Source organism: Chamaea fasciata, unplaced genomic scaffold, assembly GCF_029207755.1.
Source record: "Chamaea fasciata isolate MVZ Bird 193981 ecotype frontalis unplaced genomic scaffold, bChaFas1.0.hap1 SCAF_21, whole genome shotgun sequence".
Lineage (NCBI taxonomy): Eukaryota > Metazoa > Chordata > Aves > Passeriformes > Sylviidae > Chamaea > Chamaea fasciata.
This window is the reverse complement of record NW_027094106.1, coordinates 4962572-4980516: the sequence shown is the minus strand read 5'-3', so window position 1 is coordinate 4980516 and position 17945 is coordinate 4962572. Positions and strand designations below refer to the sequence as shown.

General features: G+C 54.5%; 2 protein-coding genes across 4 annotated transcripts in view; both read left to right on the top strand.

Moving 5' to 3' along the window:
• Positions 1 to 12980, top strand: part of DTX2 (deltex E3 ubiquitin ligase 2) — a 34120-nt gene extending 21140 nt beyond the window's left edge. For 2 of the 3 annotated variants that reach the window (XM_066201629.1, XM_066201630.1), the window contains exons 5-10: positions 3609 to 3740; positions 10791 to 10861; positions 11420 to 11578; positions 11655 to 11816; positions 12454 to 12543; positions 12665 to 12980. In XM_066201629.1, the coding sequence (XP_066057726.1) occupies positions 3609 to 3740; positions 10791 to 10861; positions 11420 to 11578; positions 11655 to 11816; positions 12454 to 12543; positions 12665 to 12889 (839 nt within the window). In that variant the 3' untranslated portion in view covers positions 12890 to 12980. The remainder of the gene's footprint in view (positions 1 to 3608; positions 3741 to 10790; positions 10862 to 11419; positions 11579 to 11654; positions 11817 to 12453; positions 12544 to 12664) is intronic. The other variant, XM_066201631.1, reaches the window with a different exon arrangement.
• Positions 12981 to 15730: 2750 nt separating this feature from the next.
• LOC136300088 (uroplakin-3b-like) lies at positions 15731 to 17893 on the top strand. Its single transcript, XM_066202222.1, has 6 exons — positions 15731 to 15803; positions 16457 to 16606; positions 16698 to 16917; positions 17002 to 17078; positions 17265 to 17385; positions 17608 to 17893. Exons 1-6 carry the CDS (start codon positions 15731 to 15733, stop codon positions 17891 to 17893), a joined length of 927 nt encoding a protein of 308 aa, XP_066058319.1.
• The last annotated feature ends 52 nt before the right edge of the window (positions 17894 to 17945 follow it).

Genomic DNA, 17945 nt, shown 5'->3' with positions numbered 1-17945 from the left:
GGGTGTGAGTGACTGTGTGGCCAACACTCATTACATTATGTCAGGGTGTTTTTCCTGTGCTCAGCTCCTGCACAGGATATTACAAAAAGTCCCTTATTTACACAGCCGGCTGAAAAAAGTTGGTGGATGTTGTCATAGCTCCAGTGAAAATAAATTTACCCCAAGGAGCCACTAATGTATTTCTGGCCAAATAAAAAGCTTTGAGCAGGAGAAAAAAGGCAGTTCTGCATGTGGTTATCGCACACATGGAATCAGATCAGATCCCAAAAGATTCTTTGCAAGGCTTTCTGTCTCTTCCCTCCTGCAGTCCTTGCAGGGAAGAAACCCAGAGCCCAATGGAAAGTGTGAACATATAAAATATTTTTCAAACTCCTGGACTAGCTTAGTGAGCAGCAGGAACTCTCACAGGAACATGTCCAAAACAGACTTGGTCCGGGCAAGTTTGTCATGTTGCAACTTGTATTCAGGTGAGAATTTATCCAGGTCCAGGGCTGCACTTGCTCCTGGCGTAACTCCACAGATGCCTGGAACAGGTTCTGACTTGAAATTGTTGTGTCTGCACCAACTGTGAGAATTGGAGACTCAGTCTGCAGATGTGATGTGTGTCTGTAATGTTTTGGCACCTTGTAGGAAAACACAGTCCCACCAAAGGCCTGGGTCAAGGATGTCCCTTCCTGGGGACTCCAGTCACCAGACTTGTGGGAGGATTGTTAATGCTGAGTTTTCCAGTATTGTGCTTGAACTTTAAAGGCAGCATTGCTACTGGGGGTTGATGTGAGCCAGCAGAGCAATGTAACACCAGAACATTTTTGAATGCTCTCTTGACTTGAATCTGCAGAGGATGATTCATTGCATGTAGCTCCTAAGGCAGCAGAAGGTAAAAAATTGGCCAAGAAAAGGTAATTTCCCACATATTTCTTTCTTGACCAATTTAAGATGGGAGAACGTTGAGTTGGGGTAATTCTCCTGGTCCCATGCTTCCCCTGTGCTTGCATGTCTGTATGGAGTTATAGATGGGTATGCAGCTCAAAAAAACAAAATTTGTGGAGCAAATGGTGGGGTTTTGATTGTTTTGGGATTTTTTTTTTTTTTTCCGGTGATGATTCCTGATGCTGCCATGCAGTTTTGGACATGTTATTCCAGGTACAAGGGGGGCTATGTTATAGGGGCTGAACTCACCTGAGGTTCTGTGGCTTCTGCTTTTTGCTAGGTCTAAATTTTGTTGCCCTCTGCCTTTGTGAGTCTGAAGCCAGTTGTTCAGCCTGTGCTTCTGTTTTCTCTTTTTTTTTCTGGGCACTGCCTGCTTATGTTAGCAAGACAGTATTGATCTCTTCAGAAGAACACATTAATTTTGCATTTGCCTATCAGACAGCTGTGCGTGGGTGGTGATAATCCCTGTTAGTCTTTGGACTTGCTTTTCAAATGTCAGTCTGTGCCATCAGTGCTATTGCACTGCTTAGAAACAGCTTTTTTAGAGACAACTTTCCTGTTCCTTTTCTGCACCAGTTCAGGAACAGTGTTGTGCAGTCTCGGTGGGGTCAGACTGAGATGATTTCCCCAGCTGTGGGGGGAGATCTTTCCTGTCTCTCAAGAATATTGTTCCTCCAGCCTCTCTAGTCAGTGTTGCTGCTGCTCTTCTTGGAATACCTCTGACTGTTCTCTGCTGGAAGGAGCAAGGACCCAAAAAGTGCAGGGGGCAGTTTTGGTGCTGCTGCTGGGCTTTGGCTCTCAGCTGTATTAATGAAAAAAACAAGTAGCTTTTGTTCTGGGGACATTTAAGCTCTTCCTTAAGGCTCTCTGGAAGTAGTGGACTGCTGGCTTTGATGGGCTGAGAGCTTTGCAATAGGCTTCAGTTATCACCTAAAGGGAGTTACTTGGGTAGTGAAATTTCTGGATCTGGTGAGCTCTCCTTTGGCTGAGCCTAGTGCTGCCAGTAGGGCAAGGGGTACTAACCCAGTCTTTGTGTGCTCCTCTGGCTCTGCAGCTCCTGGGAACTGGGAGAACTCTAGCTCTCAGATCTAGATCCCCTTTGAGGGTGATCCATTGCTGCCTGGTTACCTGTTTCCATTTGGAAGTGCATTTCACCATCCATTTGGCAGCCTGGTCTCGTGGTCAGCCCAGCTCTTCCAAAAGTTCTTGGGTAACCCCGAGGAAACTACTTCCTCTGTCTCTGTCCTGCTCCCTCCCTGGTGAAACCCCTTCTGTTTGTCTTTTGGCCCTTAGATGGGAAAGTTTTAGTGGAAACATTCACCTTTGGCTGTCAAGAAAGGTGTCGAACAGCTTCTGGGATATTTTGTGCTCAGACCTTAGGAAAAGGAGGTACAGATTGTGGTCAGCATTGTGTAGGAGTAATTCTGCTTGTGGGGTGCTGACACAGGCTTTGCACAGGGGATTTGTAGTCACAGGACACATGTTCTTGACTGGTTGCATATTTGAGGCAGAAAATAGTCTTCCCACTTGCACGCAAAGCTGATGCTTCCCATCATAACTCGATTTTCAGTCATGTGTGGGCAAGGTGCCTCATTTTTGTCCTGAACAAATGTGCTCTAGAATCTTCCTTTCCCCATATGACTGAATAGAGGCTTGCAAAAATAAAATGCTTGGGAATCTCAGCTTTGGCCATACATTATTGAGCAGGAATGTCTGTAGCATTAGGATGTGGTTTGTGTGGTCTGCCCTCAGAGGGGATTTCTGGGGAAATGCTGGCTTTTAGGTTTTCTGCAGTTGGTTTGCAGCTATAAGCTTTTTTTTTTCTTGTTTCTGGTGCTGACTGTTGCAGGTGGGAAGTTGCTCTTGGGAAAGCAAAAGCAGGTGTTCTCTTGGATGTAAGTGTGAGAACAGTATGGTACCTAGGAAATGTTATGATTTGTAACCAGCCTGGATTTCACAGGCAAACATCAACTCGGATCAGTCCTGTAGCTTTCTGTGTGCCAGTTTTACCTTCAGGGAATGGCTGTCCTTTTTAATGATTCATTAGTTTTATCAAACTGCATCCCAGGGATACAGCTGGCTGGGATGGGGGAGGATGAGGATTGCATTGCTGCTGGGAGTGTGAGGGCAAAACTGGAGTGCCAGGGAGGAGAGGGTGTGGGGTGAGTGGGGCAGTTCTGCCCTGGTGTTTGAAGGCAGCTCTGCTGCACTCTGGGGATTGATTCAGTGTGACACTGGTGAAATGAGTGGCTTTAGAGAGGGGAGCAGCTGAGCAGGACCTTTAGGGGTAATGCCCTTCATCTTTCAGGGCTGCTTCCAGGGCTCTGGTCAGCAGGAAAACTCTGCACCACAGCAGACTAGGTGCCTGAGGAGCCCTAAGGCCCAAAGAGGAAGGTCCTCTTCACACACCAGCACGGAGGGTCACAGACAAGACACGTGCCCACATTTCCCTCCCTTAATTTGCTGCCTGGGCTCCTCCCTCTGACAACCTCCAGATCCTCTTGTTGTGCTGGCTCCAACCCTGTTACCTCTCGGACGTTTTATACCCTCAGAACTAAGGACTTGGGGTTTTATTTTGCTTCATTTTTATTTTCTTTAAAAGGTTAAAGTTTTTTTTTTTTAATGAATGTGTTTCCCCATTGTTTCCTTCCTGCATGTTGACCTCGTACCCACTGTAGGCATGACAGCTATTCTGATGTCAGCCGCCGGACTGCCCGTGCACCTCACCCGTGTGCCGCAAGCTGCCAGCACCCATAAGGCCACTAAAAAACACAGCTCAGTTAAGGAGGGGAGGAAAGTGCCCAAGAAAGGTAGTTCCTGCTCAAACTCTGATATTTGCTTCCATCTCCTTCTCTTTATCTCTCTGCCCCCTTCTTTTCCTCTTGTCTCTCTCCCCCCCCAACACCCTCATGGCTCTTCTGGTTTGACTGATGTTCATCCCAGCGAGGGGAGAAGCAGGACACGTCTCCCCTGACCTGCAGCGTCTCTGACAGGCTCTAAAATAACATGGTGTAGTAGGTGTGGTCCTGTCAGCTTGTTTCCACACAGAATTAAAGCTGGAGCAGATCTGTTCTCTGCATGTCAGACTCCAGCAGCCTCCCCTGTGATCTGCTACACCCTCTTGGGGAGTGTCCACATACCAGGACCTTCTGAGTTGTTGGTGGGACGAGTCTGAGAGCTGAGGGACCATTAAGAAGAACATTAAATCCATATGTGCTCTACAGAGATTTGCTTGTGAGCCATGCTTGTCATGATTGAGTCATGGGATAACAAGGATCTCCCAGACAAGCAGGCTCCTGAGTCATGTAGGGCTTTCTAGGTCAAATTGCAGAGGATTGGTTCTCTCCTCCTCAGTCTGGGGTGGAAGGGAGTGGAGTGGAGTGCTCTCAGGTGGGTGTGCACTGGCAGGAAGGGATGGATTACCTCAGCTCTCTTGCTGAGTGGACCCCCTCCAGGGTAGGGCTTTCATTTCTCCTTTCCGTATCGCGCTGGGACCCCTGGCCTTTGCAGAGCCTGTGGCTCCCAGCTGAGAGCCTGGATCCCATCCATGCTACAGCAGCCCTGGGACTCTGCAGGGGTAGGTGTGAATCCAGCCTGGTGTAGCTGTAGGGGTTGTTTGCTAACCCTGGCACAGGGGTGTCAACCACCACCAAACCTACAGCATGTCCCCTTTGAATAAGCCAAGTGGGGACTGGAAATGTTCAAAACAGAGATCTCTGCTTTTAAGAAAGGAAAGAGCCCAGAGGTGAAGAAGCACCTGCCTGTTTAGGGAGGTTTTTTATACTTTTTTCTCTTTCTTTGGAGTCCATGAGGTCCAAAGCTGTCTGAAGGAAGCAGGAAGGGAAATAGAAATGAAATGAGGAGGGAGGTATTTTATGGAAAAATGCATTATATGGAGAGAGCTGTGAGAAGGAGTGAGATAGCAAATGTGGAGTAGGATGTGTGATCGAGGGGGAGGAGAAAGCAGGGGCGGCAGGAGAAGCAGCAAAGAACAGGAGGGGCAAAGGAAAAAGGGAGGTGAAGGAGAAGAGCTGAGCAGAGGTGGGTGGCAGGGGGGCTGGATGAGGGTCCTGCTCCGTGGAAGCAGCTGGCAGTGTGGTGGGGTTGTGTGGCTGCTGGTGCTTCACTCCTGGTAAGGGCAGGAATGGGGGCTGGGTGCTGGGGATGCCCTGGAAACTGTGCCAAAAGGGGGCTGTGGTGAGGCCACACCTTCCCACAGGGGCACTGCCTTGCCCTGGTTGCCCAAAATAACGAGGGCCAGGCCTGCACTGATGTTGGTCACTGCTGCTGCTTAGTGACATGAAACAGCTGTATTTAGGTCACAAAGTGGCCACAGACACAACCTGGCTGTCTGCTGCCTTCTCCTCTGTGGGGTCTGTTGGTCCAGGTGCTGCCCTGCTCCCAGCAGAGCCTCCCTGGCACCGTGCAGACAGCCAGGATGCTGCATGGGTGGGATGTTAACAGAAGAACGTGTCTTGTGACTTGTGAGCTGGGTGGGGAGAGCAGCAATGCAGGGCATGGGAAGGGGAGTGGGAAGGATGGGACATGGGCTGGGAGGTGAGAGCAGCACACACCACGTTGGGTGTCCAGTGGCTGTAGCTGTGCACCCCATCAGCATCACTTCTCCCTGCTGGCTCGGCCACAGGGCGGGCTGTCACCTCCCTGCCAGCTCTGCAATGCCACCTGCTGGGGCTGGGACACCTCCGGAGGAGCAGAGAGGCAGCACCAGCAGGAGGGATGGAATGGGAAAGGGGCATCAAGCATCTCCTTCTCCCATCCAACATGGCAGGATTTATCCCAGCTGTCCTCATCCTGCCCAGGATGTGCTGCAGAGGAGACTTGCAGATCAGCCCTTTCTCACACTGACCCATGAGAAGAGCCACCTCTCAGTGGTTTAGGTTGTTAAAATCCTCCCTCTTATTTTAAAAAGCAGGATTCCTGTTGGTGGGGGCTGGGATGCCAGTCCTGTGGAGTGCCTCACTCCTGGGATGCCGAATGTGTTCAGTCCCTTCTAAAAACAAGCTGTGTTTGTACAACACCCCTCAGGGCTTAGGAACATTATTCTGCAGTGCAGGTACTGAGCCTGACTTTTGGCCAGACTGTTCTCTTTCCCTTCACAGACCCAGATGCTGCCAGCAGACAGACATGGGCTCGTTTTGTGCCCTGAATTTCTGCATCGTGTTCTTTGGGAATCCCTTCAGGATTTTCCATCATGAAGAGCTCTGCATCCAGGACTAGACCCAGCATTGCACTGACCACAACCAGCTGGTGGTGGGTGCAGTGTGCCCCTCCTGAGCCCCTTCTCCCTCCTTCCTGCTGCTGCCAACCCTGGTCCCACACAGGGTGAGGCAGTGCTGGTGGGATTGCAGCTGGCTCGGTGAATAGCTGGGGTGTTAAACAGAGGCACTAATTAGTCAGGACTCGTTAGCGTTGTTGCTGCTGTGGCAGGGATGTCTCTGGCACGGCTGGGTGCTGCAGGGCTTGGGGAGGCTGTAGTCTCTGGGCAGGCTCTGTGCTCTCCATGCTGGCACAGGGCCTGGCAGCCTCTGCTATCCCCATGGATCAGTGCTGCCTTGGGATGCTGCAACCACTGCCCCATGCCAGCATCGCTGGCTGGGACCTGACTGCTCTCCTGGAGGCAGGAAAGCTTGTCCTGCTCTCTCCAAGTGCTGCTTGTGCATGGAGCTGGCCACCACAGGGCTCCTTAGCCTTTCCAAATACCTCCAGGAACTGCTTGAGTCTGCTGTGTCAATTGTTACCCCCTTCCACCTGGTGAGGAAGTTTCCCTGCAGGTGCAGCAGTGAGGAAGGAGAGGAGCACACTCGTCCTTCCTTGGCATCCACCTGCAGCTGGATGTACAGACTGTGCCAGTGTCTGTGGGATGGGTGGGACTGGGGAGCCCCTCAGAGTTGAGAGATCTTGCTGTTCCCATGGGGAAACATCTGCTGAAGGAGACAGACTGCAGAAACAGGGATGCTGTGACCAGGATTATCCTGCTGAAATGCCGAATATAAAGAAATCTATAGATACAGCCTTTGCAAGTCCAGGGAGCAGAAGAGATGGGAGCTGTGTGACTGTCCATGACAATAACTAGAAACAGCCAGTGTCTGGCCTGCAGAGGGTACCAAAAAAAGTCTGCCGGAAACCATATGGCTTGTTTTGGGCTACAGAAGGAGACATTTCTGGTGCAAGCATTTGGTTGCCGTGCAAGGATTCAAAACACATCTGTTAAATGTTGCCCATGGAAAGCCCTTGCTGCAGCTAGCAGCTTATTATCTACAGGGAGCAAGGGGAAGCATTAGAAACAGTTTGATATTCTTCTCTTTGTAAATGAAAGAATGGTAAACATTCTTTGGCATCCTGGATAAATCCATAGCACAGCGCTGGGCCAGCTGGTGATAAACGGCACCGGTCGATTCTTCCTGTCCATTTTCAATCCACTATTGAATCCAGAAAACTCTGGGGACTGACCAGGCTTTGATGATCCCAGGGGATGGCTAGAACAAAGATTTGGAGGCAAACACTTTGATGGAGTAAACAGCCCTGTAAGGAAGTGATTCACGTGCTGGAGCATACGTGGCTCGTGCCATGGTCCCAGCTGCCTCCTGGCTCGCCCTGTGCTGCTGGGATGTGGCCAGCCAGACGTGCCGGTCTGCCCAAAGAAGGCCATGTGGGTTTGTTACCCTTGCTGAAAAAGAGCTCTCAGCATCCAAAGGCTCCTCTTTGGGACTGGACTTTGGAATCCTTGCAGCTGGAGATGGATTTTTCTTAAGTGTCAGGGCTGCCTGGCCCTTTTTCTCTCCAGGCAGCTTTGGTGGCTCTAAGTGCATTAGAGCATTGTCACAGCAAAGTGACAGGGACAGATTGCAGATGCCACTGTGCAAATCCATCAGGCATGGGTTTCCTCAGGGCAGCTGAGGGCTGCATCACCTTCTGCCTCTTTGGTTCCCCCAGCTCCATCCTAATGCCACTGGTGAAGTGGTGTAATGCCCAAAATCCCAAGGACTTTCCTGTCTTGCTGTTACCTAGCTCTGCACCAGGATTTTTGTCTCCTTTCACTGATTTCATTTGAATGATCCAGACCAGTTCTTGGGTGAGTTATCTCTGTTCCTTGTAGCAGCTCCAGAGAAAAGTCATAAGGGATTCTGTGGAAGGAGCATCCCCCACCAGCCTGAATGAGCTGAACTGCTCTAAAGCTGCTCAGATCTGCTGTGCAGGTGGGAGCAGGTGAGCTGGGGCTTTCTGCCAAGTGCTGGTCAGGTGCTGCTGCTGGTGTAACACACCCTCCCTGCTCCCTTCCCTCGCTGTCTTCACCTTGGCTGTGCATCTTTTTGGCTTTGCTTCCTCCAGCCCAAAGCCAGAGGAGACAAGAAGGTCACTTCAGAAAGAGCCACCTGGAAGGTGCAGGTTGTGTGGAGAAGGACCTGGTGGTCTGTCTGTCAGGCAGCACAGGGATGAGGACACAGTGATCATCATGGAAGCAGATGGCTTTAGGGGGGATAGCAGCTAGGCCTGCTCACAGCATTCTGCCTAAAACCTGTGAAGCAGAAGAAGCTGAGGCCTCCATTTCCTGTAGGGCCTTGAGGGTCTCCAGAGGCTGATTCCAACTTCCACACATTCCTGTGTTTGCCAGCCTGGAGTACTGACATCACAGAACACTCGGCCAGAGGGTTTCAGCTGGGACACCTCAGACTGATCACATCCCCTCAAAACTCATTCCTAGCTCTTGATCCTCTGCATGCAAGCCAAGTCCCAGCAGAGAATTCCTGGACCTGTTTCTCTTTTGGAAAAGACAGGACAAGGAGCCACATTCCCTGTGAGATCTGGTGGTGAGGCCCTGAAGCAGCTTCTGGCACTGTTGAGCCCTTGGCCACGGAGGTGGAAGCCTGAGGCTCCTCCCTGTTTCCTGCTCTTGGGGCAGTTCTTGGAAATGCTTTCCCAGGGGATTTTGGCCCCTGAAGAGAAAAACACCTGCTTCTGTGTTGTTCTTTGGCTTAATGCTAATCTTGTTGTCACCTATCTGGCTTGGGATCTCCAGAGGTTGATCCTCACAGCCCTGCTCTGCCTGAGATGTCAGGCATCCCTCCTGCCCAGCACTGGCACTTGGAGTGAACGTCCCTCCTTGCTCTGTGTGCTCAGCCATCCCTTCCTCTTGCTGCTGCTGCCAGAATTCACGGGTTCCAGGATGGCCAGGAATCCCCTTCTAAAAATAACTCATCTTAATGACTGTGTTTTCATTTGGCAGAGTCCAGCCCTCAGTTCCTCAGTCTTCTTAGCTAAAGGATATTCCTTAGCTAAAAGATGTTGGTGCTCTGCCTTGCTCTCTTCCATGGTGTTCTGGGGAATGAGGGACTTCTACCTCGTATAGGATCTGTGCCATCCAGGCCTTTGCCTGTTCAACACCACTTGTGGCATGTGAGCAGTCCTTCCCTTCTGCTTCATGTTTGTCTCTCCATGAGAAGTGGTTATTCAGGAAATAGCACCCTTTCCTTCCTGCTTGTGAAAGACATGGCTCTTTGGATTGGAATAACAGCTCCAGTAGCTGTCTGATGTGCAGCTTTTTGAACCACAGAGCCAATGCTTGTGAACCCTCTGTCTTCCCTGAAAGCCCCAGAGTGGATGGGGAGAGCTGAAGATGGGTTGTGCACGTACAGCTTCAGTTCTGATCCCTGGCTCATCCAGGTGATGATGCTCTGTGTCCTCCTGGGAGTGTGGAGCTGGGAGCAGCAGTACTCTCCATGCTAAGGCATCCACCAGGACAGGATAGAGATTGGAAGAGCTTGGCCAGCCTGTTTGTCACAGCTCTGCTTTGTCCTAATGTCCCCCAGAAGTGGATTCAGAAAAAAAGGAGGAGGTTTTCCCAAGACAAGTGTCTGATCTTTCTTTTGCTGCCTGCCAGGTAGAGTTGTAACATCACTTGTGCAAATGTTTCGTTTCCCAGGCTGGTGGAAAAGCCTGGCAGCTGCTGTGACAGGACTGATGACTGGAAAGGTGCTCCTCTCCTCTCACTCAGGCCCAGGTGCCTTGCAGAGGCATGGAATGCTTCCTGGCTTAAGCCAAGCCTTGCTAGGCAGCTCCAGGAGGATGGGCTGGGAGTTGAGGTGACAGTGGCTGTACTCAGTGGTAATTTGCTCTCGGTGTTGCGTAATGTTTGTTGCTTCATCCTATAATGCCTCCAGGGACCAGGCTGGTGGGCTGCTCAGGTGTCTGTGCCTGGCTGGATGGGACCAGGGTTTACATTTGGGAAGATGCAAAGATACTGTGTCACATTGCAGACAGGGTTCATGTTAAAAGCTGGTTTATTCTATACACTTGGTGACTTGCACTGTGCGTCGCCAGGTATGAGTGTGTGGAAGCTCAGGACAAAGGCCACTGTTTGATGTTAAGGATGTGAAGCTCATTGTGCTGTATTCAAAACAGGGCCTGAAGCTCAGAGTGTTGCTGGGTTTCCTTGCTGGGCACCAGTTGTGATGGTGTGGGAATGCCTTTTTTTCCTCTTTTGACAACACACTGTGATCCTCTATCCCATCAAGGCTGTTGAGTTTGATCCCAGCTGGCTTCTGGTGTGCACAGAAAGTGTGGCTGGGATGTGCCTGGTGTCACCTGGGGAGAACTGGAGCACACCAGCTACAGGCAGACCTGTGGCACTCACAGTCCTCATGGGAGCCATGGCTGAAAGCAAAGCCTTTGCTGGGCTTGTAGGGATCTGTTGGAGTGTTCTCTTCTCCCCTCTAACCCTGACCTTTCTCCTTGGCATCCTGGCCAGTGACCTGCTTGTCTCCCTTCTCTCTAGCTTGTCCCACATGTGCCCACCATACCACACAGTGTCTGACTTCTCTGTCTCATCTCTCCTTGTGCAGCCACACCAACAGAGCCAGAATCAGTGGTGAAGAAGTACCTGGAAGAGCTGAAATCTGCTCCTGCTGATGAGGTAAGAGGACAGTGAAGCAACTCCAGCTTGGCCAGTTCACTGGGGTGCCAAGGAAACCACAGCAGTCCCCAAGGACTATCCTTCCTTGGGTGTATGGTGCTGCTTGCGGTGGCACTGTTGATGTGAGGTGGGGAGTCCTCAGCACTGCCTGAAATTCACATTTGACAAGAGATGACTTGTCCTCATCAGAAGACTGTGATGAAGGCACAATGTGGGTTAAATAGCTCATCCTCCCAGTGCCTCCCCGTTTCCTTTGGAGGAAGGAGTTTGGTTTTGGTCTCAGTGCTGAGAGATCAAAACTAGAGATCAAACCCTGCACTGGAGCTCCTTTGCAGAGAAGCAGGATGTAACCATACTCTTGTCTCTGACTGATGACAGCTCTCCACCTCCTGGACAACGCAGGAAGTGAAGTGGGGTGATACCAGCCAGATAAGGAAACCTGTCTCTGTGCCCTTAAATCTCAAAGCTGAAGGCAAATCTTCCTGAAGATTTTCTCCTTGGTGTGTCAGTCCTCAGGGACCAGCCTGTGCTCACACCTCATGGTGGTTTCTCCTCTAGGACTGCATGATCTGCATGGAGAAGCTGTCCTCCCCCTCGGGCTACAGCGACTCGTGCCAGTCCAGCGCCATCAGGCCGGAGGCCGTCGGCCGCCTGAGGAACTGCCAGCACTCCTTCCACATGCTCTGCATGCTGGCCATGTACTCCAATGGGAACAAGGTACTGAGCTGGCCCATCCTCAGCAGGCCCCTGTGTGCAGCTGGGCAGCTCTGATGTGGCCTCTCTCCCCTGGCAGGATGGCAGTTTGCAGTGTCCCTCCTGTAAAACCATCTACGGAGAGAAAACCGGTACCCAGCCCAAAGGGAAGATGGAGATCTCCACTTTCCCCCAGTCCCTCCCAGGACACAAGGACTGTGGGACGATCAGGATTGTCTATCACATCAGCAGGGGCATCCAGGTGAGTGCCCAGCATGCTGGCAGACAGCACAAGCTGGGAGAGCCTCCCAGAAGAGTCCTGGGATCCAGTGCTGCTGGCAGCCTATTGCTGAGCAGCCTGTGGTGCCTGGAGCCAGCAGCTGATCTGGCTGTTCATCAACATGTGAGGGTCTCCTCCATGAGAGATCTTTTCCTGAGCAGCCCCAGCTGTTCACCCGCAGTACAGTCTGATGTCTACCTGAAGCAGGGAGGAGACTGCCCCTGATCACAAGGTGGGAAACCTCCCATGGTCTGATTTCACAGCCCATGTTGGTTTCAGTGGAGGGAGTGGACTTTTAAAGGTTTGAGCTGTGTGGCCTTTCTACAGGGGTAGCAGACCACATGTTAAAAGCTGTGGTTTGGGGCTGTCTCTCACCAGAATTTAGGTAGATTTTAGATCTGGCTTTGTATCTCAGCATGAGACTGGTTTTGGGGGATCTGTAATACTCACATGTCCCTTAGGAACATGATGGACACCTTGTACTCGCCAACAATACCTTGCTGCCTCTGCATGGAAGAGCTGGTTTGGGATGGGCCTATGTCAGATCCTGCTGCTGATGGATTGTTCAATTCATATGAAGATGGATGTGTCCATGACAAATCTGTCTCATCTCTTGCAGGGCCCCGAGCACCCCAACCCTGGGATGCCATACACAGCCAGAGGCTTTCCTCGCTATTGTTACCTGCCAGACAATGAGAAGGGCAGAAAGGTGAGGTGTCACACCCTGATAACATCACCCTTCTGAAGTTGTCAAGCTCCTGGCAAGCTGCATTCATGGCACAAGTCTCCTAGCTGCTGCTCCTAGCTTTGTTTTTCCTTTCCCCCTCTAGGTCCTGGAGCTCCTGAAGGTGGCCTGGAGGAGACGCCTGATCTTCACAGTGGGCACCTCCAACACCACCGGCGAGAGCAACACGGTGGTGTGGAACGAGATCCACCACAAGACTGAGATGGACTCAAACCTGAGTGGCCATGGCTACCCTGACCCCAACTACCTGGACAATGTGCTGGCAGAGCTGGCTGCCCAGGGTGTCACCGAGGACTGCCTGGGCCAGTGAGCCTCAGGGGCCACCTAGTGCACTTATTCCTGATGCCTTAAGTTCCCATGTCTGACTGCCCGTCACACTGAGCAATAACAGTTCTGTGGGAGCCCTGCCCGCTCTTCACTTTTTTTTGGGGGGGGAAGGGTGGGGGGAGGGAAGGATATTTTTGTAGAGGCTGTGTTTGTGTGTCTGGGTGGGATTGGTGGCTGCAGCCAGGAGCAGCTGGGATGGGACTGAGGTGGCAGATCCTCTGGGGAAGGCGGGACCTTCCTTTGGTGATGCCTGAGGACAGGATGGAGAGGACAGAGGAGAGTGCCTTGCTTCCAGTAGACCGCCTGGAAGTCAAACAAGGTCCTCCTTTTGGGACACATCAGCTCCCTGTCTGAGGCACCTCTTGCCTCCCTCCTGCCGTGTATCTCTGCTCAGTCCCAATAAACTCTTCATTCTCACAGCAAGACCCTGCTCTGCCTTCCCGCTGCCTCAGGGCTTGGGGTGGGTCTCTCTGGGGAGCCAGCCTGCTCCATGGAGACACAGACCATCAATCCAGCCAGGAGGAGGGGGGAGAGCTCAGCTCAGTGGAGGCAGGACACTGGTCACAGTGTCAGTTCTTTGGCCACTGGAGTTTGATGGCCTGTAGCCTCAATGCCTGCAGAGGTGATTTATCAGTGTCCAACCTGTGGGAAGTTGCAGCCCCTACTCCTGGCTGTGAGCTGCCAGCCCCACTCCTCTCATCCCAAAGATGAGAGGCAGGACCTGTCCCACTCTCCCCTTCTCTTGGGTGAAATGGCAGCAATTCAGTGAAGCCTGTGCAGAGAGGAGCTGCTGTGCTTTGTGCTGTTGCTGCTGCAGGGATGCTGGTGCCACCAGCTGGTGACAGTCACCTTCCTCCCAGCTGCAGTGGTGGCCAGCCCAGCTGCCAGCAGTGATGCTCTGGCTGGGAGCCTGTTCCTGCTTTGGATGCCGTCACCTTGTAAACAGGACATTGCCCCAGTCCCGGTGGCCCTACTGTACATTGTCCCCAGGCTCCTTGTCACAGGGGAGCTGATGTCTTTTGAAGAGCTGTTTCTTGTCACCTGGGAACGGATATCTTATGAAGAGCTGTTTCTGGTTCTTCCCCTCCCTGTAGCCACCAGACCCAGCTGCACATTAAATCCATCCAATCCCTCCCTTTGGCACTGGTGCCATCCGCCATTTCACCTCCTTCCTGGGCAATCTTGGCCGTGTCTGGGCTTTGTGGCAGCACTACCTTGGCCTCCTCCTGGGAGCAGCACATCCTGGACCAGCTGAGGGGCACTTTGCTTCCTGTCATGCCAATATAAAAATTAAAGGTTTTTCTGAGCTGTTGAGGGGTGGAGCTTTCCCCAGTGTCCATCTTGTGCCTGCAGCCTCTAAGGGGAAACCCTCAAACAGCCAGTGATATCTGGGCATGCTGCAGGAATGGCAGCTCCTTGGGAGCTGCAGTGACGTGTCTGTGTTACTAAACTCTCCACAAACGGGCTCTGTCTGCTCCCCTCCCACCCTGCTTGCAAAAGGGAGAGGTCTTGAGTTGAAACCTTAGCTTTGTAGCCTTGAATCATGTCATCCCAGCAATCAAAGCAGTGAATTGAAGCAAAAATTGAAGCAGGGTTCACTCAGCCCTGTACAGAGCAAGAATTTCCTGCTGAGCCTGGCCCAAGGCACCTCCTGCAGCTGCTGCTGGGTGTGAATCAGCTGGAGCCTCCCTGCATCTGGGCTGGTCCAGGGCAGGGGCAGTGGGCTGTGGTGAACCAGCCAAGCTCAGCAGCTCAGTTTTTGGACACGAGGCATCTCCTAAAATCCTTGTCCTCTGTGCTGGGCCCTAGGTGGCCTAGCCCCCATGGCAGGGGGATCCAAGGGCTGAAAAGGAGCAGAGCCAGGTGCTCAGGCACAGGGCGATGCTTTGAAAGGTGAGGTGAAAGCCTACCCATGGAGCCAGGAGGGGACAGAGCCCCAAATAAATGCTTATGATGTTCCCAGGCACATTTGACCAAAAGCCTTGTGTGTCCCCCATCCCCAGCTGGAGCCCCAGGGAGAGGAGAGGGGGGTGTCTCTCCCAGCCCCTGCGGTGATGGCTCATCTGCCACAGGGTGGTTATTATTAGCCCAGCCTTGACCCCGCAGCTATGCTGGGTACCGGCAGCTGAAACCGTGACTCACTGTCCCCCTGCGTCACCCCTCTGCGTCACCCACCCTGCCCCTCACCTTGCTGCTGGCACCTTGCTGGCCAGGGAGCACCAGGGAGGGGTCTGGGGAAACCTGGGGGGGTCCCCGAGGCAGGTGTTGCTGGATAGGAGTGGGAGATAAGGTGGGGGTAAAGAAGGAGGAGGGACGGAGGCTGCAGCTGCGCCTGTTTTTCCCCTCTGCAGCTGGACGGTGTAATCTTCGAATGCCCCATTTCCATTTAATCTGAAGGCGCGGTCCCGGCCCCTTGGGAAGGGGAGGGGGAAATCTCCTCCCACGCAGGAGTGGGCAGCCGCTCCCCTCGGCAAACACGGGAGAAGCAGTGCTCCAACCTCTGCGGGGGGAGCGGCGGTGAGGGGCTCCTGAACCCCGGGGCGCTCCCGCTCCACGGCCATGTCCTTGACCCCATCCCAAGGGCCTGGAAGGGGTACGAGAGATGGGGAAATGGCAGCGTGGGGTGGCCCCAGAGCTGGAAATGCTTCCGCGCTCTTAGTGCTGGGTGGGACCTTTCACCTGAACGCTGGGATTTGGGTTCGTTCGGGTGTGATGCTCCGCAGCGCTTCCCTGCCCGCGGGGCAGGGCTGGCTGCACCCGAACCAGTCGGGCACGGGCTCACCCCTGGCTCCGGGGGCCTGGTGGGCACAAGTTATCCGCAGGGATGTGGGTCTTGGTGGGGCGAGTGGGGGTCCAGGACGACTTGTCTGGCTGGCCCCATAGCGCCAACAAGGACTGTGAGTCCTGCCAACCCACCCTGGAACATCGCCCCCAGTGCCTCCTCTGCCTCAGTTTCCCCTTTCATATGACTGTCTTGTGCCCTGACTCCTCGCAGATGCCTCGGGGGTCCTGCAGGACGGTTCCCAGCGGGTTTGGGACCAGCGGGTGACTCGGGATACTCGGCTGTCCCCCGTGCCCGCGGGGTCCGGCCGGGCCGGCAGAGCCGGTGCAGGAATGCGGGGCTGGGAGGGCCCGGCCCCAGGACAGGCGGTCCCTGCTGCGGGGGCGCTGGGGGCAGCCCGTCCCCTCGGCAGTGGGACGGGGTGAGCTGAGCAGGACAGCACATCCAGCACCACCGGGACGACGCCATGGAGCTGCTGTGGCTGCTGCTGGCGCTGGCTGGGATGAGCACAGCCGCGGACCTGGGTGACTCCCGGGGGGACAGGGCAGCGGGGGACCGGGGCCTGGAGGGGCTGCGAGAGGTCTGTGCCGGGGAAGGGTTTATGGGGCTGGGCATGGCTGGGGGGTCCCCACAGCAGTGCTGTCCCCCTCATGCTGGCACCTTGTGCCAACCCCCTGTGCCAACACTGGTGTGGGTGCGGGCTGGGTCAGGCACCTCCTGAGCGGGGCAGAACAGCGGGGTCCCCTCGCTCATTGCCCACTCCCCCAGCCCAGCTGCCCTACGTGCCCCAGGTGTCCCCCATGGCGTTGCTGGGCAAGGTCACCGCCACCACCTTCGCTCTGGAGAGGCCCTGCTGTGTCTTCGACGGCCACGCCGATGCCTCCGACGCCGTCTGGCTGGCGGTGGCTTTTGCCAACGGTGAGCAGTCGCTGCTCCGGCACGTCCCCGCTGTGGCTGGGGACATGGGGGACCCTCACTGCGATCTCTCATCCCCATCTGTGCCGTGCAGCATCAGCCGCCTTCAGAAACCCCCCGTCCCGGGCTGACGTGCCCCCGTACAAACAGCTGCCCACCGCCCGCTCCTACATGACTCTGGAGACGGCGGCGGCCGCGTATTCCTGCTCGGCACCGGGTCCGCTCGTCCTGCGGGTCGGGAGTGACACGGCGTGCCGGGACCAGGGCAGACAGGACCCCTGCAACGGGCCCCTGCCCTCCCCCGGACCCTACAGGTGAGGCCAGAAGCCCCAAATCCCCGCTGGGGTGACTCTCCACCCAGGTTCACCCCCCCGGTATCACCCCCGTGCCCACCGCAGGGTGAAGTTCCTGCTGATGGGCTGCGGCGGCCCCAAAGCGGAGACGCGGTGGTCCGAGCCCATCCTCCTGCGCAGAGGTACCTGTGGCACTGCCACCCCCTCGCGGGTCCCCTGCACCTGCCTGCTTGGGGTGCTGGCACATCACCAGCCCTGTGCCATCACCCCAAAACCTGCGGGGAGAAGTGATCCCCGCTCCCCCCATCCATCACGGCGCCCCCGAGGCCTCCGTGTTCCCGCCCATCCCTCATCCCGCCTCCTTCCAGCCGCCAGCCCGAGCACCATCGACCCTGCGCCCGCTGGCCGTGGCAGTGCCGTGGTGGTGATCGCCTCCATCCTGGCCAGCCTGGGGGCCGTGCTGGCCACCGCCGTGCTCGGAGCCCTGGGGTACGGGGGGTTGCTGGGGGGGCAGAGTCTGCAGGGGTCTCAGGAGAACACTGCAACCTGGCAACCCCATCAGCAAAGAAATGGAGATCTTTTTAACTTTGAGAAAGCCTTTTATTCTTAAATTGGGGGTTTTCGGTGGTTTGCAGGAGAAAGGGCCCCTCGGGGGTGGCTGGTGCAGAGCCCCACAGACCCCACTTGATGCCTCTGCTTGTCTCCCTGCAGTGCCAAGGTGTGGGGCTCCCTGTGCCGCCGGGATTTGGGGACCGACGCCTTCATCCGCAGATCCTACCGGACCCACCACATCCCCCCGGCCCTGCCCCAGCCCGTGCCCCCCGGCTGTGGGTGCAGCCCCCCAGGGCGGTGCCACTCTGTCCCCCAACCCCCTGCTCTGTGTCAGAGAATCATGGAACAGTTTGGGCTGGAAGGGACCATAAAGACCACTTCGTTTCAGCCCCCCTGCCACGGGCAGGGACACCTTCCACTAGACGTGAGCTGTCCTGCCAAGTAAAATCTGATTTTACATCTGCGACTGTCTCCTCCTGGTCTTTGGCCACGCAGGG